Source organism: Neoarius graeffei, chromosome 26 (assembly GCF_027579695.1).
Source record: "Neoarius graeffei isolate fNeoGra1 chromosome 26, fNeoGra1.pri, whole genome shotgun sequence".
Classification (NCBI taxonomy): Eukaryota; Metazoa; Chordata; class Actinopteri; order Siluriformes; family Ariidae; genus Neoarius; species Neoarius graeffei.
In genome coordinates this window covers 18,703,889-18,729,013 of record NC_083594.1, presented here as the reverse complement: position 1 = coordinate 18,729,013, position 25,125 = coordinate 18,703,889, and the positions used below count along the sequence as shown (strand labels likewise).

The 25,125-nt window shown below is 44.0% G+C and overlaps 1 protein-coding gene across 1 annotated transcript; it reads left to right on the top strand.

Moving 5' to 3' along the window:
* Positions 1–15,318: 15,318 nt before the first annotated feature.
* lsm3 (LSM3 homolog, U6 small nuclear RNA and mRNA degradation associated) lies at positions 15,319–24,376 on the top strand. Its single transcript, XM_060910589.1, has 4 exons — positions 15,319–15,371; positions 18,247–18,357; positions 18,830–18,925; positions 24,063–24,376. Exons 1-4 carry the CDS (start codon positions 15,351–15,353, stop codon positions 24,141–24,143), a joined length of 309 nt encoding a protein of 102 aa, XP_060766572.1. The 5' UTR covers positions 15,319–15,350; the 3' UTR covers positions 24,144–24,376.
* Positions 24,377–25,125: the final 749 nt, after the last annotated feature.

The window sequence follows — 25,125 nt, the reverse complement described above, 5'->3', positions numbered from 1 at the left end:
TCCACATCTTCACAAACAGAAGGGAGATCATTGATATATGTACTAAACAAAAGCGGTCCCAAAATGGAACCTTGTGGAATCCCCATAGTGCAAGCTCTTAAGGAAGATATTTTATCCTTAATTCTAACACATTGTGTCCGATTCATTAAATATGACTCAATCCAGTTTAGTACACTTGGAGCCAGCTGAAAGCACCCTAACTTAGAAAGGAGTACTGAATGGTTGACAGTATCAAAAGCCTTGATGAATCCGAAGGGTCCTCTGAAGAATGCCTTCATTCCCTGCTGTCTCGCTCTTTCAATCTTTGGCCAGAGCACGTTGCGAGCATCTCGTTCCGCTTTGGTGAGGTCCTCTTTGAAGCGTACCTTCCTCTCGGCGCACACCCTGTCGTCCTTCGCTTGTTTCCAAAGTGTGTCACGGTGGGTTCTTGAGGTGAATTGTAAGATGATCTGATGAGTCTTTCCTGGTTTCGGTTTCCCCAGTCTGTGAACAGTGTCCAGAATTATGTCCATTTTGTGTGACCATTCTGGTATCATCCTTGCTATTAGCTCTGCTACCTCCTGTCGGGTATTCTCGCCCTCAGTTTTGGGGAGCCCATTTAGACGGAGGTTCCATCTTCTTTGATATCGCTCCAATTCCTCAGTTTTTTCTTTCAGCTCCAAATTCTCCTTCTGAAGCTCCCGCACCGCATTTTCAAGCACTTTAGTCTTTTCTTGTCCCTCTTTGATGTTCGCAGTGTTAAACTCCGCTGCCTTTGCGACGTTAGCTATCATGATGTTGTTCTGTTTTAGCTGTGCACCGAAGTCCTCTACTAATGCCGTTAAGTTCTGGATAGCAGCTAGGACGTCCACATTAGACACGAATTCCGGCTGTAGTTTCGGCATTCCCTTCTGTTTCTTAGCAGAGACAGTGACATTGGATGGAGGGCTGTGTTGTCTTCTTCTTACCACAGAGCAAGTTGCCTCCATATCCTCTGTTTCTTCTTGGCGAATGTTAACGTTAGCTTCATTAGCCGATGCTAGGCTCACCTTGGCCCCTATTTCCAGCTTCGACTTTATTTCACTTCCCGAGGCTTTAACTTCCTCGAACATCATTTTTCCGGCTTCGGCTGACTAAAAATGAGGTAAACGTTGGGAGAATATTTTAATTTTGTTGCAATTTGGGACTAGGCTTGCAGAGCATACCAAAGGCGTGACTGCTCAGCACGCCATCTTGCTGGAAGCCCCGTGAGAGCTCAAAACTCTGTGTGAATGTGGAGGAGAGAGGTTCATGGACTCTCTTGGCTGAGTATTCATTGAAATTCTTATCTGGAATTCTTACCTGAGGGATTTTGCACTGAAATACTTACCTGTGTTACGAACGCCTGCGACTGGATGGCCACCGGGCTGAAGACTACAGGGATTGTGGACTGGACTCAAAGTAAGGCAGAAGATTTTGTTTGTTCTGTGAAAAGGACATTGGACTGAAGGAAAGCTGCCTATAATTTTGTTATTCTAAAGCCAGAGACATTGTTTGAGTTTGACTTTTGGGAATCCATCCTCGTTTGAACATTGGACTTTTAGATACCTTTTCTGTTTAATCTCCTGGCATAACATTAAAAATCTTGATTTATTTTAACCTTTGTGTCCTTGCACTAATTGAAGGGTCCCGCTGAGAGCCAGTCAACCTCTCGTGATATCACATAATATGGTGGAGAATGTGGGCACTTCAATCATCAATAATAATGCATGTACGAGGAGGACACTGAACATTTGATTGCTCAATTTTCCCAGTTAGCCATAGGCCCTCCGCATAACAAGATGGAGGAAATTTTGAAGGCCCTTATTGCAGGCCAGCAAGCCCAAATGCAGGTGAGTGCAGCCCTCCTGGAGGAACAAAGGAAAGCCAACCAACTGAAGGCAGAGGAGTTGCAGCTACAGATGAAGATGGCTGTTCAGAGTGTTGGCCCAATAAAAGCAAGTAACTTTATCTCCAAAACGGGGGCCACAGATGATGTTGAGGCATACTTGCACACCTTTGAAGCCACGGCCACTAGGGAAGGATGGCCCAAGGCACAGTGGGTTGGACTGTTAGCCCCATTCTTAACAGGAGAATCATTGAACGCTGTCCGAGACCTACCCCCTGACAAGACTACGAACTATGATGCTCTGAAGACTGAGATCCTCAGCAGACATGGGCTCACCAAGTTCGGGATGGCTCAACGCTTCCACAGCTGGACCTTTCAAGCAGACCAGGCTCCCCGTGCGCAGATGCACGAACTTTCCAGAATCGTGAGGAGATGGCTGGAACCTGAAAAAACCACAGTGGCTGCAGTAGTGGAGGCCATTGTCATGGATCACTACATACGAGCCCTGCCATATGAGGCGAAGCGCTTCATCAGCCAACCAAGGTTATTATCGTCAACGAAAACGAATAAAATAACGAAAACTAAAATTAAAAAAACATTTTTGTTAACTGAAATAAATAAAAACGACAATTAAAAGAAAAAACGATAACTAACTGAAACTGTATTGTGCGTTTACAAAACTAACTAAAATGTACTGGAATTATAGATAAAATGTCCTTCGTTTTCGTCTTTATAAGCCTTTTGGATTAATATGAAATTGATTTACTTTGCTCTAGCAGTTTTACGTGAGCTGACAGCACTTCACGGTCCGTCACTTTTTGTTCAGTCGGCTTGTGCTCACTGCGTTACCTGGCAAAATGGCAATGACTAAAGTTGGGAGAAAGCGGCAGAGTCCTATATGGAATTTTTTTGACTATGACAGCGAGACAGATAAGAGCAAGTGCATTGTAGAAACAGGTGACAGAATTTGTGGGATACTTCTCAAGGGAAACCCCCCCACAAATCTTAAAGTCCATTTGAGAAGCTCGCATAAGACGGCTAATCACGAGTACCTTGACCAAGTAGCCTCTCTGATTAGCTCCCCTGAAAGACAAGCAACATCACGGCCAAGTAGCACCGGGAAGGAGGAGACAACCATAATGGACTGCTTTCACCGACGACCAAACAGCTGCTGGTTAGTAAATACGCAGGAACACCACAAGTGGGAGGATGCACTGGTAAATATGTTTATTGAGACTGGGATGTCCACACGACTATGTGACTCAATTGCTTTCAAAAAGTTCAACTTTTCTCTCGAACCAAAATTCAAATCACCTGGTGCTGCAAGAATGAATAATCTTATTGGAGCTAAGATGGATGAGGCAAAGCACAAATTGAAAGAGATCATAAAGGACGCAAGGAAGCTGACCCTCTGTGTAGATGGTTGGAGCAAGAGAGGATTAACAGCGTCTTTCATGGGTGTGTCAGCATGTTTTTATCATCCACTCAGAGGCCAGGTTTACCATGCTCTGCTTAACCTGCACCGAATTGAGCACCCACACACTGGAGAGACCATTGCTCGCTGCATTGAGACATTGGATGCATGGGGTATAGGAGAAGACAAGGTGCTGCTCATTGTGACAGATAACAGCTCCAACATCATCAAAGCTGTGCGGCTGCTTAGGGACAGAGGCCAAGAACAAAGTGAGGAGTCCACAGATGGTTCACAGCCTCAGCCAGGAGGTGCTGGAGATGGTCTGGATGAATTGTGGATCAAATCAGAGTCGGAGGAGACAGACGAGGAGGATGAGGAGATTGGAGATACTGGAGACCTCGGTGAGTGAGGTTATAGTGCCAAATACATTAGTCCTATTGATTTATTATTTTATATCTAAAATATCACAATGATATAACCAGCATTGTAAGCTTTAATTGACATTAACTCCATAGAGTTCAAATAAAAAGAGAGAGGAAAATAATTTACTTGCTCTCATTTACTCACTCCTATTCAAAATCTAAAATGTCCATCCCAAATGGTATACATCTCTTAAAAAATAAAATGTACAATTGTCACATTGACATCATAGTTATTGTTGTCATGATTTCATTATCTAAAATTGAGATTCGTTACAAAGATGCAATATTAAATGTGTTATCCTGTGGAAACAAATTTAGGGCAATACAGACAAAGTCCTAATTCATAAATAACTTTTTATTAAACTGTACCATTCCTATGTGTGTTTTACATTTGATGATAATTAATTATCTATGTGTTTGTCTGTTCTCTCTGCTAAGAACTTGACCTGCCAGATGATGGGGAGAACAAGAAGTTCCAGAGAATGCCATGCCTGGCCCACACCCTTCAGCTCACCCTGAAAGATGCCATTAAGCACCCAAATGCTGATTTGATCATATCAAGAGCAAGAAAGCTGGTACACACAGTGAGGAAATCGTCAGTGGCAAATGAAGCAATGATCAAAAAGTGTGGCAAAATTCTGGTCCGAGATTGTAGCACATGATGGAACAGCACTTTTGATATGCTGAGAAGACTGCTGGAGATCAGAACTGAACTAAACCAAGTACTTGAGGAGCTGGGCATGGACACACTTCTCACGAGCGATTGGGCTAAGCTGGAGAACCTGGTCAAGCTGCTTGAGCACTTTGCCATTCACACAGATCAGCTTCAGAGTGACAGTCAGTCACTCTCACAAGTAGTGCCATGCCTGCTCAACCTTGAGGCACACCTGCTGACGACTACTGCTGCAGGGAAACAGTTAGCTCAAGTACTACTGAAGTCCTTGCGAGAACGTTTTGCTGCCATTCTTAGCCCTGATTCCCCAGAGTTTGATGCTACACCAGCAGCAGCCTGCCTACTCGATCCAAGTGTTTCACTGATTCTTCAAACACCAGACATGGTGCCACTGAGGAGGGCAGCACAGTCTTTAGTGCAGAACCTGGCAGCTCAGTATAACCCAGCAACTCCTTCTCAGGATAATGTCTTTGCCACTCAAACTGCAGCACACTCCCCTCCTACTGTCCTTCAGAAATACCGCTTCCTTGCCTCCCTTATGGAGGTCAGTGTGTCATTGACAAACGAGCCTGATGGAGCTGATAGTCTGTTGACCGAAATGAAGTATGGTGATGACGTCAAACAGGGTGTGTTTAATGAGACACCGTTGCAGTTCTGGAGATCAAGAGAGGCTGTCTATCCAAAACTTGCCCCTGTGGCACTGGATCTCGTTAGTGCTCCTGCCTCACAAGCCTTTGTGGAGCGCATCTTCTCTGTGTGTGGACTGTTCTCATTTGGTCTGAGGAACAGAACAACCACATCTCTGGAGCAGCGCGTTTTCCTCAAGATCAACAGGAAATTGTTGTTTGACTGAAGTACACCCATTGCTCTCTCTCTCGCTCTCTCTCTCTCACACACACACACACACACACACACACCAGTTCTTTAGCTGCCAAAGAACCTGGTCATGACCAGGAAAACTGACCAAGAAAACTTAACACTTGCTGATGTATAACGAAGAGCTAGATACCAGAGCTAGATGTAGAACCAAGAAATAACACAATCCTGAAAAGCTGTATTTCAGACAGCTGATTCCCTAAAATGCAAAGACTTCATTTCCTTTTTGTTTACAATATTTGACATAAGATTAACATAGAAAGGCAAAGCACATCAGGATCAAGCTGAGGTGTAGAAGTATCTTTATAGCTGCCTGGCTCTGTGCACTAACAGATAGGCTAAATGTGCACTTTAAGTGTCCAAAACATTCACTGTGTTCACTTTAAAATGTTAAATACAGTACAACACGTGAGGTACTGTATTGTTAGTCTGTTATTGTTACTATTGTCTACTGCACTGATGTGTCAAAAAGCTGCACCTGATCTAGTGCTGAGAAGACTTTTTGTTTTTTTGAGTAGGTAATTTTGGTAAAAAAAAAAAATCAGTCCTGTTGTGGAATTTTTTTTTTTTAAGTTTGTTCATGTTTCTCAGATTGAGCTCCCTGAGACTCCTGGCTGTCAAGAAATGTGACGTGTGCCTCATGAATCTGTTTATATTCTTATGTTCATGTATGTCTTTAGTCTATTGGCTATTTTGATTTGTACCAGGAATACTACCTGTATCCAACCTCAGAAGCAGTATTACACATATTTTGCAATTAAGGCTGCTATTTTGTATACTGTTATGGTTGTGGTGGATGGTTGGTTGTTCAAAAGTAACTGAATAAATTTTTTAAAAATGGTATCTTTTGTCAAGTTTTATTATACAATACTTACTGATCTTTTTGAATCCTGCACCTGACAAATAACCCAAAGTATGAAAAACTAAAACTAATAAAAACTAAACTAAAACTAAGCATTTAGAAAAAATGAAAGCTAACTAAAACTAGCAAACCTGCTCTAAAAACTAATTAAAACTAACTAAATTAGAGGAAAAAAAGGTCAAAACGAAATAAAACTAAACTATAATGAAAAATCAAACTATTATAACCTTGCAGCCAACAAGTCCTAACCACAGCTGAACTGACCGTTGAAGCTGTGGGAAAGTACCAGGCCACAGCAGAAATGCTCCGTGCTTCCAGAAAGGACCCCAGGACTGTGCCCCCGCTGCCGACAGGGGGAGGCCGCCCCAAAAACCCCAAGGTGTCCAGCCCAGCCATAGCAGGACCTGGCTATACTCCAGGGGGAGCCAGAAACCAGCCGGGTCCGGTTAGAATTCCCTGTGATGGGGCCACCCAACAATGCTTCCGGTGTGGGGGTATGGGACACATGTCTTGGCAGTGTGGGAAACCGGTGGACGAGCCTATGCCCACTGCAGGGTCCTCAAGCTCGCCATCCGCCCAGCTGTTTGCATCACTCATCGGGGCTGCAGACGGGCCCCCAGATCGACCCCCCACCTGCCCAGTGACGGTGAATTGCTGTGATGTCGAAGCATTGTTAGATTCGGGTAGTTGGGTCACCTTGGTGCATAAGGACCTGGTGGATCCATCGTGTCTGACCACTGACAAAGTTCTCCCAGTTTCCTGCGTCCATGGAGACACCAAAGAGTACCCCACCACTGAACTAAAAGTGACCACCACCAGGGGGACTATACACATGAGGGTGGGAGTGGTTGATTCCCTCCCTGTTCCTGTTCTGATTGGGTGAGATTGCCCAGCCTTCCACCTGCTGTGGAGAGAGACCCAGCAGAGGCCAGCCTAGGTACCCCGCAGTCAGAGGGGTAAGACTCGTCCTGCAAACACACAAGTGCAACCTGCACAACCACTCATCCCCGCGTTTGCCCTCGCAGGGATGACAGGCACCCAGACCGACACAGAGACTGGCCCGGACACTGGAGAAGAGAATGTGGCCCCGGAAAGCTCTCCGAGCTCCAACGAGGAAGACGCCCCAGGCATTGAGGAGCTTCCTCCTCTCACAGGCCAGTATGGTACTGCCCAGTTGCAGGATCCCACGCTTGCAAATGCCTTAAGAAATGTGCAGGTGCTAGAGGGAGTACTGTTAGGGGGTAGAGCAAGCCCTACATACCCCCATTTCGCAGTTATACGTGGCCTACTGTATCAGGTGGTGAAGAAAAATGACGAAGTGCATGAACAGCTCCTTGTACCACAGCCCCACCGAGCGACTGTGCTCAATCTGGCACACACACATCCGCTGGGGGCCCACCTAGGTGTAGAGAAGACAAAAGAAAGGATCTTGCAGCGTTTCTTCTGGCCTGGAGTGCACAAGGAAACAGAGAATTACTGTCGTAATTGCCCAGAATGCCAGAAGGTGGCGCCTAAGCCCCCATACCATAACCTGCTCATTCCCTTACCAATTATCGAAATTCCTTTTGAGAGGATTGGACTGGATATAGTTGGTCCTTTGCCAAAAAGCTCCAGGGGGCATCAGTACATCCTGGTCATCCTGGACTATATGACCCGGTACCCTGAGGCCATCCCCCTGAGGAAGGCTACCTCCAAACAAATAGCCAAGGAGCTGTTCCTCCTCTCCACCAGTCTAGAAATTCCAAAGGAGATATTGACGGACCAAGGCAACCCGTTCATGTCCAGGGTGATGAAAGAACTGTGTGCCCTGTTGAAGATCAAACAGTTGCGGACATCTGTCTACCACCCCCAGACAGATAGATTGGTTGAACGTTTTAACAAGACTCTGAAGTCAATGCTGAGGAAGGCGATTGAAGAGGATGGGCGGAACTGGGACCAGCTGCTGCCATACCTGCTGTTTGCAGTGAGAGAGGTACCCCAACCTTCTACTGGCTTTTCGCCTTTTGAACTTTTGCTTTCTTACAGACCCAGAGGGCTGCTGGACATTGCCAAGGAGGCTAGGGAGGAGCAACCCTGCAGACAGCGGACCCTGATCGAGCATGTTGGGGCCATGAAGGAGAGAATGAGAGCCGTCTACCCAATAGTGCGTGAACACATGGAGACTGCTCAACGGCAACAGCAGGCCTCCTACAACTGACCTGCCCAGCCGAGAGAGTTTAAGCCGGGGGACAGGGTGCTGGTCCTGGTGCCGACTGTGGAATGCAAGTTCCTGGCAACCTGGCAAGGACCGTATGAGGTCATCGAGCAGGTAGGAGAGGTGAATTATAAGGTGAGACAGCCCGATAAAAGAAAACCTGAGCAGATATATCACGTTAACCTCTTGAAAAAATGGCACGCCAGGGAGGCGTTGTTCAGCTGTTTGCCCCCGAAAGAGTCCGAAGAACCCGCCAGAGAGGAGGTTCAGGTGGGGCCAGGCCTATCCCCACATCAGCGGCAGATGGCCCTAGAGCTGGTGGACTGCAACCGAGACGTCTTCTCCTCACTCCCCGGGCACACAGAGGTGGTCCAACACGAGATCCGCACCATCCCTGGCCGAATGGTGACCCAGCATCCCTATCGTGTGCCGGAGGCTCGCAAGGTGGCTATCCAGGAGGAGGTGAGAAAGATGCTAGAGCTGGGAGTCATTAAAGAGTCCAAAAGTGCCTGGGCAAGCCCCATCGTCCTGGTTCCCAAACCAGATGAGTCGGTGAGATTCTGCAATGATTATCACAAATTGAATGAGGTGTCAGAGTTTGATTCATACCCTATGCCCCATGTTGATGACTTAGTAGACTCCTTAGGACATGCCCAGTTCCTCACCACTTTGGACCTTACAAAAGGCTACTGGCAGGTGCCCCTGACCCCAGCATCAAAGGAGAAGACGGCCTTTGCCACCCCAGAAGGTCTCTACCAATACACATGGCTCCCATTTGGGCTGCATGGGGCGCCGGCCACGTTCCAGCGCTTAATGGATCGGGTGCTTGCTCCCCACAAGAGGTATGCAGCTGCATTTTTAGATGATGTCATTCAAAGTCTGGATTGGGGCAGTCATTTACCCCGTGTACAAGCTGTGCTTGATTCCCTCAGAGATGCAGATCTGACGGCAAACCCGAAAAAATGCAGGCTGGCCTTCAGTGAAACCAATTACCTGGGGTACACCGTTGGCTGGGGACTGGTCAAGCCACAGGAAGCGAAGCTGCGGGCCATACAGGACTGGCCGCAACCCCTCACAAAGAAGCAGGTGAGGTCGTTTTTGGGCCTAGCCGGCTACTACCGGCGTTTTATTGCCAATTTTGCCTCCATTGCTGCACCCCTGACAGGTCTGACAACCAAACAGCACTCAAGAATGGTGAAGTGGAATCCCGCGGCGGAGGCAGCCTTCATCAACCTGAAGCAGGCCCTCTGTTCCAGTCCGGTTCTGGTGGCACCAGACTTCAAGAGGGAGTTCGTGGTTCAGACAGACGCTTCAGAGGTGGGGCTGGGGGCTGTATTCGCTCAAGTACATGAAGGTGAGGAACATCCCATCCTATACCTACAGTAAGCAGAAAACTACTCCCAAGAGAGAAGAACTATTCAACGGTTGAAAAGGAGTGTCTCGCCATTACCTGGGCCCTGGAGTCCCTACGATATTACCTCCTGGGCCGGCGTTTCACGGTGATCTCTGACCACGCCCCTCTGCAGTGGATGGCTAAGAACAAGGAGACAAACAGTAGGGTTACCAGATGTTTTTTTAAGCTTGCAAGCATTTAACTTCTCTGTTGTCCACAGGGCTGGCAGGTGCCATGGCAATGCGGACGCCCTGTCCGGGCAAGATGCCCTCTTCATGACCTTCAGCCTGACGAGGACGTCGATCCTGGGGGGGGGGGAGGGGGGATGTGTGACATCCCGAGAGGCTGCGTCTTGGAGGGGTGCTATATTCCACGCAGATGGCTCCAACCACTGGCAGCTATAACTCCATCTGGTGGTGGAGTTAGGAACTTCACCCCTCAGCACACACCACGGCAACACACCTGTGGCCAATGAGGGCCTAATGAGCAAAATTTTGCACTGAAATACTTACCTGTGTTACGAACGCCTGCGACTGGACGGCCACCGGGCTGAAGACTACAGGGATTGTGGACTGGACTCAAAGTAAGGCAGAAGATTTTGTTTGTTCTGTGAAAAGGACATTGGACTGAAGGAAACCTGCCTATAATTTTGTTATTCTAAAGCCAGAGACATTGTTTGAGTTTGACTTTTGGGAATCCATCCTCGTTTGAACATTGGACTTTGAGATACCTTTTTTGTTTAATCTCCTGGCATAATATTAAAAATCTTGATTTATTTTAACCTTTGTGTCCTTGCACTAATTGAAGGGTTCCGCTGAGAGCCAGTCAACCTCTCGTGATATCACAATATACATACACACACACACACACAGTTGTGCTTGAAAGTTTGTGAACCCTTTAGAATTTATGCAGAAATACAGAAAATATGACTTAAAACATGGCGGCACGGTGGTGTAGTGGTTAGCGCTGTCGCCTCACAGCAAGAAGGTTCGGGTTTGAACCCTGTGGCCGGCGAGGGCCTTTCTGTGCGGAGTTTGCATGTTCTCCCCGTGTCCACGTGGGTTTCCTCTGGGTGCTCCGGTTTCCCCCACAGTCCAAAGACATGCAGGTTAGGTTAACTGGTGACTCTAAATTGACCGTAGGTGTGAATGTGAGTGTGAATGGTTGTCTGTGTCTATGTGTCAGCCCTGTGATGACCTGGTGACTTGCCCAGGGTGTACCCTGCCTTTCGCCCGTGGTCAGCTGGGATAGGCTCCAGCTTGCCTGCAACCCTGTAGAACAGGATAAAGCAGCTAGAGATAATGAGATGAAATGAGATGAGACACACCACCTCGTGGTCAGTGTTAGTAATTACCAGTCATACACACTGCCTAGTGGCCAGTGTTAGTAATTACCCCGCCTTTCACCCGTAGTCAGCTGGGATAGGCTCCAGCTTGCCTGCGACCCTGTAGAACAGGATAAAGCGGCTAGAGATAATGAGATGAGATGAGACTTAAAACATCATCAGATTTTCACACAAGTCCTAAAAGTAGATAAAGAAAAACCAGTTAAACAAATGAGACAAAAATATTATACTTGGTCATTTATTTATTGAGGAAAATGAGCCAATATTACATATCTGTGAGTGGCAAAAGTATGTGAACCTTTGCTTTCAGTATCTGGTGTGACCCCCTTGTGCAGCAATAACTGCAACTAAACGTTTCTGGTAACTGTTGATCACTCCTGCACACCAACTTGGAGGAATTTTAGCCCATTCCTCCATACAGAACAGCTTCAACTCTGGGATGCTGGTGGGTTTCCTCACATGAACTGCTCGCTTCAGGTCCTTCCACAACATTTTGATTGGATTAAGGTCAGGACTTTGACTTGGTCATTCCAAAACATTCACTTTATTCTTCTTTAACCATTCTTTGGTAGAATGACTTGTGTGCTTAGGGTCATTGTCTTGCTGCATGACCCACCTTCTCTTGAGATTCAGTTCATGGACAGATGTCCTGACATTTTCCTTTAGACTTCGCTGGTATAATTCAGAATTCATTTTTCCATCAATGATGGCAAGCCATCCTGGCCCAGATGCAGCAAAACAGGCCCAAACCATGATACTACCACAACCATGTTTCACAGATGGGATAAGGTTCTTGTGCTGGAATGCAATGTTTTCCTTTCTCCAAACATAATGCTTCTCATTTAAACCAAAAAGTTCTATTTCACAAAACATTTTTCCAGTAGCCTTCTGGCTTGTCCACGTGATCTTTAGCAAACTGCAGAAAAGCAGCAATGTTCTTTTTGGACAGCAGTGGCTTTCTCCTTGCAACCCTGCCACACACACCATTGTTGTTCAGTGTTCTCCTGATGGTGGACTCATGAACATTAGCATTAGCCAATGTGAGAGAGGCCTTCAGTTGCTTAGAACTTACCCTGGGGTCCTTTGTGACCTCGCCGACTATTACACGCCTTGCTCTTGGAGTGATCTTTGTTGGTCGACCACTCTTGGGGAGGGTAACAATGCTCTTGAATTTCCTCCATTTGTACACAATTTGTTTGACTCTGGATTGGTGGAGTCCAAACTCTTTAGAGATGGTTTTGTAACCTTTTCCAGCCTGATGAGCATCAACAATGCTTTTTCTGAGGTCCTCAGAAATCTCCTTTGTTCGTGCCATGATACACTTCCACAAACATGTGTTGTGAAGATCAGACTTTGATAGATCCCTGTTTTTTAAATAAAACAGGGTGCCCACTCACACCTGATTGTCATCCCATTGATTGAAAACACCTGACTCTAATTTCACCTTCAAATTAACTGCTAATCCTAGAGGTTCACATACTTTTGCCACTCACAGATATGTAATATTGGATAATTTTCCTCAATAAATAAATGATCAAGTATAATATTTTTGTCTCATTTGTTTAACTGGGTTCTCTTTATCTACTTTTAGGACTTGTGTGAAAATCTGATGATGTTTTAGGTCATATTTAGGCAGAAATATAAAAAAATTCTACAGGGTTCACAAACTTTCAAGCACCATACATGTTGATTGCTGCATCTTGTCAGATGATTGCTGTCTCACTCATCAATTTCTTCATCTTGCCTCCGTCCATGTGCTCTCAAGTATGAATTTAGTCCAGCAGCAGACTTGCAAGGCTTCATACATACATGGCAGATAAAAAGTAAGTGAAGAGACGATGAGGTGGTAAGACATCTGTACATCAATGGATTAAAGTGATGTATGCTTGTACAACACAAACACCACTCTCTGAATCTTTGTGACTAGCATCCGGTGACAGGCTGAAGCGAAATGACCAGTAATCACTCAGACCGCGGGTTTTACATCAGAGTACCCTCCAGGGGTCCTTCACTTCCAGTGGTTTAACTGCACTCTCTAAAACCAAATAGAGAAGTTTCACGTCCTCGCGCTCTTCGGCTTTTGAAATCAGAGTGAGCCCTCTCCTAGACAGACTCCCAAGCCAAGGCTAACAAGCTCTGTCTACCCTGAGAAACTGGTTTTAAAGCGCCAGCACCTCGCCTTCGCCCTTTATCCCTGTTAGTGCCAAACATCTCCGCCACGAGAAGGCCAGGAGCCAGGCTTCGGTTGTCAGAGGCTATAAGAGACGTATGCCATTTGGAGCATTTTAATAAGAGAGTAGATTCTCAGGCCGACTCCTACCCCGGAAGTGACAACCTTAGCAGACAAACATATATATCCATCCATCATCTGTAGTCGCTTATCCTGTTCTACAGGGTCGCAGGCAAGCTGGAGCCTATCCCAGCTGACTATGGGCGAGAGGCAGGGTACACCCTGAACAAGTCGCCAGGTCATCGCAGGGCTGACACATAGAGGCAAACAACCTTTCACACTCACATTCACACCTACGGTCAATTTAGAGCCACCAATTAACCTAACCTGCATGTCTTTGGACTGTGGGGGAAACCGGAGCACCCGGAGGAAACCCACGCGGACACGGGGAGAACATGCAAACTCCACACAGAAAGACCCTTGCTGGCTACTGGGCTCAAACCCAGGACCTTCTTGCTGTGAGGCGACAGTGCTAACCACTACACCACCGTGCCACCCATATATATATATATATATATATATATATATATATATATATATATATATATATATATATATAGTCGGCGTTCTCTCATTTCTGAGGATCTTTCCTTCCATCATTAAGAATGGTGATGGGCTCGCTGGTGGCTCACGAGTCCAGTTCTTGCTCTTTTCTTGTTTGTCTTGATGGAGCGGTGGCAGATAGTGGAATGGCCTCCAGATATGGAGGCTAGCTGCGAAATAAGCAGGACTATGTTCCTGACGACTAAGCAGTCGTGGACCAACAGCGACAGACACTACCGGGGCGTGGTGTGTGAAGGGTTTGCATACTTCTTTCGTTAAAAGCCACATATGCCCTCTGACGGGTCTGCGACATGGCGAGTGCGGACTGCCATCAAATAAGCTTGTTGCCCTTGCTGTCTTTGGAGGACCTCAACGGCGGAGCAGGCAGAGGTTGTGTCTTACACTCAACGGCTGCAATGGCGGAGGAGGGCTATGCCATTTCGGGCTGGCTACAAAAAGCGCCACTCGACAGACTCGGTATGCGGCAGCTCGATGCAACTCTCAGAAACCATCTGTTTGTCTCCCCTAGCGGTACCACAGACTCAGGATTGGCACGGTGGTGTAGTGGTTAGCATGGTCACCTCACAGCAAGAAGGTCCTGGGTTCGAGCCCAGCGGCTGGCGAGGGCCTTTCTGTATGGAGTTTGCATGCTGTCCATGTGGGGTTCCTCTGGGTGCTCTGGTTTCCGCCAAAGGCATGCAGGTTAGGCTAATTGGTGGCTAATAGGTGTGAATGTGAGCATGAATGGTTGTCTATGTGCTAGCCCTGCGATGACCTGGCGACTTGTCCAGGGTGTACCCTGCCTCTCGCCCATAGTCAGCTGGGATAGGCTCCAGCTTGCCTGCGACCCTGTAGGACAGGATAAGTGGCTACAGATGATGGATGAATAGTCATAAACACAAGTATATCCTCCAACGTGGCAGCGGTCAATGACACAGAAAGTTTTGGTCATGTGTTTGCAAACGAAGAATAGTTTCTTTACACAACCTAACAGGCCATTTGTATGTAAACTTTCCCAATCTGGCAACAATCAGCATCATAAAGATGTTCATGTTTTGGCGTGAGCTCTGGAGTGAATAGGAAAACTTAAAGATAAATAATCAAATGTTTGAATTGGCAAACAAGTCTAATTAAAAGTGCTTTATGAAACACAGGTGTGCATAAATCTCGTGTGTGTTCAGGGAAAAGACATTTTGATTATAAACCAGGAGGCTGAGATGACGCCTGTAGAAGCAGAGGTTTGTTTTGATGTGTTATATTATTCAGGATGTTTATTTGAATTGTTAGTTAGTATTTTTGGTAGAACATATGTTTGAAGGGAAATATAACCTAGGTTTTGCAACTACAACGTGTAAATAAAGTAAAAATGGACTGAATTACTACTTAAGTTTGAATGTTTATTAACATTATGAAAAAGCGATATAATGTTATGCTAATCCACAGAACCTAACAAACTCGACTAGCTGAATATTAACTGATCACGCGGACATCTCGCGAGTTTTGAAAAACCTAAAGAACACGCGTTGCATTCTGGGTACGGTCACTTTAAAAAATGGCGGACGACGTAGAACAGGTTTGTATGTTTTTTTTTTTAAAGCGTACGATAGCTTATAAACTCAAATTTAGATACTTTGCTAGTCAAGTTATAAATCTCCCAGTGATATTTGTATTTTTCCAGAGCGTAGAAAACAGTGATGGTTATAAGGTGTAGTTCATATTAGCAGGTTGGTTAAAATAAGCGGCAGACCCGGCTTTGTTCTCATCCTACCTGTATTCCGACAAGTCCTGCCCTCTTGTTTAGGATTGGATAGTACTTTCTCGCGGGCTGCACTCGGATTTGTTATTAAGGCTCATCTTCAGGTCGTCCTTCGAATTGACACGTTTATTAGCTTATCATAGCACAGGAGGCGGGATTTATCGGAATACTGGTGGAATTTTTATTTTTAGACAAGTTGTTGGCTACATGCTTCATTCAGCCATACCGAAAGTTGTAAATATATCCGTGATGCTTGGCTAAATCATTTTAAGGCTAATAAAGTTGCCATTATTGTTAGATTCAAAAAATACAAATATCTACTGCTAAAACGAGTTTCACTATATTAGATAGGATATGAAATATTGGTTAAACTGTTGTGAACGGTAGTCGAATGCAAAAGTTTGTACACCCTTAAGACAAGATTGTAGAGTATGTCAAGTATATTGGGTTTCACAGGTATTCCTTCATTATCTCAACTGGCAATAATGGTCTATGTGAAGATATTAATCGTGGGTGGAAAACCAAACTGTTCAAATTTGATCCTTCTTAATGTGACGTCAGTTTTTTCTAATAAACAGTCTGTCCACACTTGACATTTATAACTTTTCATACCCCATGTGCCGCTTTGAATCCTCTGTTGTAATATTTCTTTCCACCCTGTTCTTCCTGATTTTCTCTGTTCTAGTTATGGCCTGACCGATAAGGTATTTTTTTTTTTTCTTCCAACAATCATGATAAAGGTTTGATTTCTGATAACTGATGTTATCGGGGGTGGCACGGTGGTGTAGTGGTTAGCGCTGTCGCCTCACAGCAAGAAGGTCCTGGGTTCGAGCCCCGGGGCCGGCGAGGGCCTTTCTGTGCGGAGTTTGCATGTTCTCCCCGTGTCCGCGTGGGTTTCCCCCACAGTCCAAAGACATGCAGGTTAGGTTAACTGGTGACTCTAAATTGACCGTAGGTGTGAGTGTGAATGGTTGTCTGTGTCAGCCCTGTGATGACCTGGCGACTTGTCCAGGGTGTACCCCGCCTTTCGCCCATAGTCAGCTGGGATAGGCTCCAGCTTGCCTGCTACCCTGTAGAAGGATAAAGTGGCTAGAGATAATGAGATGAGATGTCTTTGTTGAAATAGGAATATTCAACAATTATTTGGCGAAGTGAATTATTCATCGATCTTCACCGAGCCGGAGGCAGATGCTTATTTTAGTATAAGTATACTGGTGAGATTTGTTTTAAAAATGTTATTTCAAACTTCAGTAGCGGCATGCAAATGTAATAAAGGCACATGCACTTATCTATACCAACTCGCAAAAAATTGTTTTGAAGTCGTTAAAATGAATCACAATTCCACTTTACCTTTAAATAATTTTAGACCAAACTTCATAGCATAATTAGTGCCTTTAGGAACAGCGTTTTTGTTTGTAATTTGTAATTCTTACTCAGCGATTGGCTGCTGAGTTGCTCGGGGTGATTATCAAGAAATAGGCTGAATTTCTCGACCAATCAGCACATGATTTCCTATAATCACCTCTGTATTTGTACTAAATTAAAATACTTGACAAAAAAATGGTCAAGCAGACCGAAACGTACACTTTGGGGGGTAACTATGTACACAACAAATTTACTTTAATTAGGCCTATATACATAACTTGTATACATGATTAAATGTGCACGTTTCCAGATTAATATTGGTTGTGTTTTCCAGATATAGCCTACTTAATTAGAAAAAAAAAAGTTTAATCCATCATCACTCGTGTGGAATGTTAATATAACTGAAGTACTTTAGGTACTTCGTTCATTTAATTTTGTAGGACCTGTACACAAAAATTCAGTTAAAACTTTAAAAAAAAAATTGTACGTATACCATTAATTTGTGTCCATCTGAGACTGACTTAAAATAGCCATAGGTCTTCATCTGTTTGACACACCTTTGCTACTTTGACTCCGCTTGGGTCTGCTGATTGTTGTGATTTGAGTGTGATGCCAACAGTGGAGTTGCAGTTTGCCCTCTGGTGGACAAACTATTCAATGACTAGGCTCATAACATGGTTGAGAAAACGATCTTCTGTCTCGGTTTCTTTTTGTAATGGCTGTTCAGCAGCTGTTATAAACACCACTACTAATTTAACGGTAGATAATAACGGCACGCCAATTTATCAGTTGGACCTGAGTTCTAATTCTGCCAGTTTGCTTGCCTGCTCTTTGCCTGTTCTCCTTATAGCTGTTCACTTCTGGAAACTGCGAGCACCTTCACATCTGTTGGTCCATTTACTGAGTGATTCAGAGCAAAATTTGATCATTTTGGTTTGTTTGCAATTTGCTTTGGTTTTACAGTAGACAATTAAAAAAAACAAAAGCGCATGCAGACATCACAACCATACGAACATCACCAGACCACAGAGACAGTGGTAAATAAATAACTGTATATAAAAAGGCTCCTTTAAAACATATTGTATCCACTGATTGTCTCTTTTTGGTGTTCTTTTACACAACACAGCCACATTTTATTTTTAACTTTTTTTTTTTTTGTAAATAACATGGGTGGGTAAATTTCCTTTTTCTACACCCAGAGGTCGTGAGGGTTGTACATTTTTGCACTCTGCTGTATATGGCCAATAGGGCAATGCTTTACAGATGCAACCAGGCTTTAATTGCTGCACAGCTAATATCACTTGATTTTTGTCTCAATATCTTTCAGCAACAGACCACAAACACGGTCGAGGAACCACTGGATCTCATTCGGTTGAGTCTGGATGAGCGAATTTATGTAAAGATGCGGAATGACAGGGAGCTACGTGGAAGACTACACGTAAGAGTTTTGTGTAAAACCTTTCAGTTTTCTACCACAGGCTGTTGATGCTTTTTGTGGAAGGGGAGTGTTTATGTACTCTAGCGCATTGTGGTACTATGTTATTGTGAGAAGGTTTGTTTAAAAAGTCCTGTTTAGCCTATGTTGAGGGTCCAAGATATTGCAAAAGCATTATAATGAATCAGCGTTAGGAAATGTCCTATTTAAACAAACTAATGTAGTTCGAGAAAGCAATCCCATAATTGTACTTGCTCGACAAGAGCTGTACAAAATGGATATGCGAGGAAGTTAATATTCAGAGGGGAAAGTAAAATAAATAATGGGGGAAATTCTCAGCCTGAGACATAGTTAACAGCAAAGTAGGTATTTCAAGCTTTTTTTTTTTTTTTTTTCCTTCAGTGTAGGTGCAGATTGTCAGATTTTAAGTGTCACTCGAGAGAGAATAAGCTCACACTTGGTAAATCTGTTTTAGGCTTATGACCAACATTTGAACATGATCCTTGGGGATGTGGAGGAGACAGTGACGACAGTGGAGATCGATGAGGAGACCTATGAAGAAATTTACAAGGTGAGCAGTACGTGTATAGTAAGATGTGTTGCTTGTAATGAATGTTGTATGACTGAAAAGGACAAAAGCATATAGTAATATAAAGTGGCTGCATTGTAATTTTCAGCTTATTTTAAAATAGTGTTGAGCAACTTTTCTTTTTACGTTAAGCAGATACCAGTAGTTTTAGTTAAAGAGCTTCACTGAATTTCTCAAACTCAAGTCGGTTCCATAATCGGTGCTATATACGTGCTTTCGGATCAAATAGTTCTAGGGGTTTCAGAGGAACTACCCACTGGGAAGATACCCTAAGAGCTGCACACCTTCAAGGACTCTTCCCCCCGCCCCCCGTTTGCATTCGCACCGCCAGTAGGAACGCTGAAGTGATGTAAATTGGCTTGTTCGTGGGACATTAGCAGAAAATGGTGTTGAAGATTTTTCTGGACCAATCACTGTACACTTCACTCATGGTTCCTCTTGTGCTGGAAGAGTACCTACGCGAAAGTAGGAGCTAAAAAAAAAATTTCCCTCAAAATCAGAGTTGTAGTCGAGTCACTAATCCTCAAGTCCAATCTCGAGTCCCCAGTGTTCAAGTCCGAGTCATGAAAGAGAATTTTCGAGTCGAGTCCGGTATTGTACCGAGTCGAGGTCAAGACTCCAGCCGCACCATTTGACGGTGGTTGTTTCAGCGCCATTAACATTAGTTTGTTCCTGAACATGACGTATGAACAGGTGAATGTGCTTCTCTTTATCAGGGAGTGCGAAGTATTCTGTCAGAGATGGTTGGGAGACGGATGTAAGTGCAGAAGGTGTGTTTATTAATACAGGTGGAGACAGGTAAACGATCCAGAACGGCAGGTAAAATCGTGAAACAGGCAGCAGGTCAAGCGAGGCACAAACAGGCTATTGTAGACTCGGCAGAATCAAAGAGGAGAAACAGGAAATCGGGGATCAGGAAACCAAACAAGGACATAAGGCTCAGTAATGTGTCAGCAATGCAACTCAATACTTCGCAAAGTAAGTGTGTTTTCACAGTTTTTATATCGGCACGCTGATTTGCGCCTTAATCCTGTGCAGGTGTGAGTCATTTACGGCGCATGCGCGTGAGAGTCTGCTTGGTGCGCGAGCTGTCCGGAGCGCGCCCGAGAGGCTATCTGATGCACGCGCCAAGGCGTGCAGGTGTGACACTCTTGCATGAATTTAGTACAAAAATTAATGAAAATATAAAGATCTTATACCAAATTATGATGGCATGTTACAAAGAATAAAGTTAGCTTGAGTCATCAATGCTCAAGTCCTTAAAATTAGGGCACGAGTCAGACTCGGGTCCGAGTACTGGACTCGAGTACTACAAGCCTGCTCGAAACGCTGTTCAGAGAACTCTAATCGTTCTCATGACCTGCAGTATGGATATGCAAAAAAGGCGGAACTTCCTCCAGCAGTTCTAAGAATTATGAAAACGATTCTCCAATCTGAAAATGCTTTTATGCAGATTTATCCTTTTTTTTTTTTTCTTGGAGGGGAGGAATGCCGCTTTGCATGCGTGTTGTGTAACGCGCTATGCACAATCCATCTGCGAAGAGCAGTACTGCTGCTCACACGTCCCTCGAGCACTGTTAGGTCCCGTCATAGGCTTCCAAGTTTGTTTCAAATGTGTCAGTTTTTTTCCTTTTCCCCTCTCTCTACTCTGTGAGGAAACTTTTTGCATATCCAGATGGCTACGAACATGGCATATACAGGTTTATCCTGCTCAAGTTTGACCTCAGTGATCGTTATAATGAACAACTATTCGCCGAAGGCAAAGTGAATAACGACAGAGATTCAGTCGGTTATTATTCACTGAGCCTAAGGTGGATAATTGTTTTTTTTCATAGGAATACATAGGTGATTTCTTTAAGTCCTTTATTGCATGCTGCTTTTGAAATTTGAAAATGTATTAACGGTACATCGCAGAGTTGTCACTTGTTTATGCCAGCTTCCATAATTTGTTTTGAATTAGATAACTCTCAATTCCACCTTACGTTTTGAATAGTTTTAGACCAAACTTCACGGCATTTTGTGCTTTTTAGGAACAGCATTTTCTTTCTTCTTCTTCTTTTGGCTGCTCCTGATTAGGGGTCGCCACAGTGGAGCTTTCGTCTCTATTGCTCCATCTTCCGCATCCTTCTCTACCACTTTCATGTCTTCTCTCACCACATCCATGTATCTCCTCTTTGGCCTTCCTCGTTTTCGTGTGCCTGGCAGCTCCATCCTCAACATTCTCTTTCCAACATGCTCTGCATCTCTTCTCAGGATGTGCCCATACCATCTCAGTCTCATCTCTCTTAGCTTAATTTCCAAGCTCACCACATGTGCTGTCCGTCTCTCTGATGTGCTCGTTCCTTATCCTGTCCAACCTCCCATCGCAAACCTTAACATCCTTAACTCCGCCACCTCCAACTCCGCCTCCTGTCTCTTCGTTAAGGGTACGGTCTCCAATCCATACATCATAGCTGGTCTCACTACTGTCTTATACATCTTACCTTTCACTTTTGCTGGGACTTTCCTCTCACAAATGACTCCCGAAATCCTTCTCCAACTGCTCCACCCTGCCTGCACACTCTCTCTCTCCTCGCACAGCAGCCCCCATTTTCCTGCACAGTTGACCCCAGGTACTTGAATTCACCAACTTTCTTTACGTCTACTCCTCGCATCTTCACTACACTCTCATGCCCATTCTCATTGATGCACATGTATTCTGTTTTGCTGCTGCTCACCTTCATTCGTCTTCGTTCCAATGCATTTTCTTTCATAACTTCTAATTCTTCCTCACTTACAGTGATGTAGCCATTTTGCCAAATCGCTCAAGGTGATTGGTCGAGAAATTCGGACTATTTCTCGATAATCAATGTGCTTGATTTGTGTATTTATACCAAGATAGTTCTAGTCTACTAATTTGATTGGACAAGCTGTGTTCAAAGAGTGCTGATATTTGGTACAACAGCACTAGTACATTTCACTGTGCAGGGCTCGAAATTCGCGGTGGTCCGGTCGCCGTAGGCGACTTAATTTGTCATTTGGCGGGTAATTCCTGTCACTAGCCAGCCTGGCTGGCTAGTTGAAAATAAAAAATGTATATGAAGCGAAGATTCAGACTAGGGCTGTGCGATATATCGAATATACTCGATATATCTCAGAAAATTCTGTGTGAGATACATATAATTATTATATCGTAACTATCGAGTATTTTATGGTCATCTGCCGACTTGCGTTTGTTTCGTGTTTGTTGCGTTTGTTTAAAACCTTTTCTGGTGGTTTTCTCCCTGTCCCTCAGGCAGTAACATGAGAGGCTGCCTAAGGGTAAAAAAAACAATAACGTCACACACTCGCCAACCAATCCCAGGTGACATCTAGGTGCTGAAAGGAACTTGCGGGAAGATTTCCTAGTTTCGGTTTACAGCGCTGACTCAGTTTGTGCAATCGCTGGTGTTGCATAGGCTACCGTGTAAGCTCTGTCAATTTCAGCGACAAATTAAAAATGGAAGCGGACGAATTGGTTCCTAAAAGAACTAGTAAGGGGTCAGTCATCCAGCATTTTTTTTGATATCGCGAGGAGGACGTGGAACAGCAAATGCCAATTTGTAAAGTGTGCAAAAAAAACAGTATCAAAATACTCGGGTCTTGAAATAAATGCACATTAGTCATGAACAATGGTAACTACTCTCTTTGTGTTATTTTTGACAGAAGTAAAATTCATACATGAACAAATTTTGGTGGGTTGATTTTCTGTTTGGCTAGTTACTTTGGAAGGTAACTAGTCCGGCTGGCTAGTGAAAAAAAAAAAAAAAAGAATTTCGAGCCCTGCTATGTATCATTTCCACCTGGGTGATAAAACAGTCGTGATATGTAGTGATGGACAGTTCCATTTTGTTCAGTCGTTTCACTTGAATGCATTCAATGCGAAGTCAGAAAAGCACATCATAAATACGCAAAGTTCAGCTGCATGAACAAACCTTGGGCATGTTCCTTCCCTGACACACACAAAGCACATCATATCCCTTGATAATGGAGCGTGCTATAAGGGACAACAGTTTAACAGGTGTGGCGTTCATTTGTGCAATTGACGTGACAACAGGAACAGTATGGCGTGAGAAAATGAGCCGTTTCTCTCCGCAGGTCTGAAAGATACTTGTGGAAAGAGCTGGTTTTACCCAACAGCATAAAATTGGTGTACTTTATATGATTTGGAATCGCATTGAAATTTGCACTGCTCGAGCTGATCAGTAAATCGCTCATGTTCTCCATCAACCACAGGCTTCAGAAAACTGAACTCTTCTTTGTATTTATTTTTTAATGTGCAAAGGAAAAGAAACGCACAAAAGGCCTATTAATTTCTGTTCCTGACATGAAAACAATGATCAAATGTACATGGCTCGTTAATGTCCTTTTTAAAAATCCGTTAAATAGGCTAGGAAAAAAAAAAGCACTGTTTAAGTGCTGCATGTTGTCATGGTAACGATGACCACTAACATGTGACGTGCATACTAATTTTAAGATTGTCTCCAGCATGAAAGCTTTCTGTTCATGTGGTTGGCTATTTGCTCAATCATTCCAGCACAACAGTTATTTTTAGCGATACAATGCATCATGTTGAATACATTTATGTTCTGGCTGTCAGTCAGCTTTTGTAGTGCCATGGCAACACGTGGTGTTTTATTTGGCTGTGGCTTCTTTGGGAACTGTGTTCACTGATGGAGTTAAATAATTAATAGAAATAAGCATTTGGCCATGTTGTCGGGCATGTACTTGGTATTAATTACTTGCTTTTTCTACAACCGTTTTAATAAAAACGATATTCCACTCGCAGTCCTGCTGTTGCACTGAATAACCCAGTTTTGATTTCCTTTCAAGCATTTTGGTGTGCCTTGAGACTCCTGACACAGAAATTACCTTGGGATACCAGTTCTACATGATCTCTCTTGCATATCCAGTGACCTTTTTGTTAGCCCAGTTATCACAGACTAAATATGGCAGCACGTGTTCAGAAATCACTGGCTGTGAGCATCATCTTACTGAGAAATTGATTTCAGTTGAAATTAACCAGTTCTCTTGTTTTGTAAACGCGTTTCCTCGGTCATGCAAGTTCAGTTGTTTAATTTCCATCTTCATGTTTCTGCAGTCGACGAAGAGGAACATTCCCATGCTGTTTGTCCGTGGAGATGGCGTCGTGCTAGTCGCTCCCCCACTGAGAGTCGGCTAAGCTCTGAACGAAGGACACTTTGGACTGTAAATTGTTATGAATATCGGCTGGTTTTGTTCAACCACGGATTTGTAAAGTTTTTGTATCTTGAGTTGAAAAATGTCACAAGTTAACATCTGTGTTACATGCTTGGTAAATTGTATCTTTCAGTTAGTCCTTTGGATGTGAGCTATGTGGATTTTCTTCCATACATGCTTTATATTCACAATAAAACTCTTGATTTCTTTCAATAATTTCTGATCAATGATTTGAGATTTTAAGACTGGTATCATGTGTCTAGTAATCAAGTTTTTCCACGAAATCGAGTCGTACGTGAGCCGATAGCCGACGAGACACGTAGTACCGAGTGGGCTGTAAGCCGTGTATGATGAAATTGTGTGGAATAACTGTTTTTAATTCTATCTACATTCACTGGATTTTGAGAAACGGAGCATTTTTATTTTTTGCAAATTCGATAACTAAAAACTTTTTATATAAAAGTCCGACAAAATAATTTCTGCTAAAAATGTAAACAAACCAGCGAAATGACAGTAGCAATTTGTGAAAAATGCTATAATTCTTGACAAATCAAGATATTCTTACCATGAAATACTTTTATTCCATATTTTGTTGCCTTTTTAAAAATTTTTTTTTTTGGTTTTGTTTTCGAATAGAGGTTTTTATTTTGTCCTCGGTTTTTTTTTTTTAAGAAGAAACCTTTATTCGTCACATGCACACTTCAAGCACAGTGAAATTCATCCTCTGCATTTAACCCATCTGAAGCAGTGAACACACGCGCGCGCGCACACACAGAGCAGTGGGCAGCCACACCAGAGCGCCCGGGGAGCAGTCAGGGGTCAGGTACCTCAGCCCAAGGCCGCCCCACGTCAACCTAACTGCATGTCTTTGGATTGTGTAGGAAACCCGGAGGAAACCCACGCAGACACGGGGAGAACATGCAAACTCCACACAGAAAGGCCCTCACCGGCCGCTGGGTTTGAAC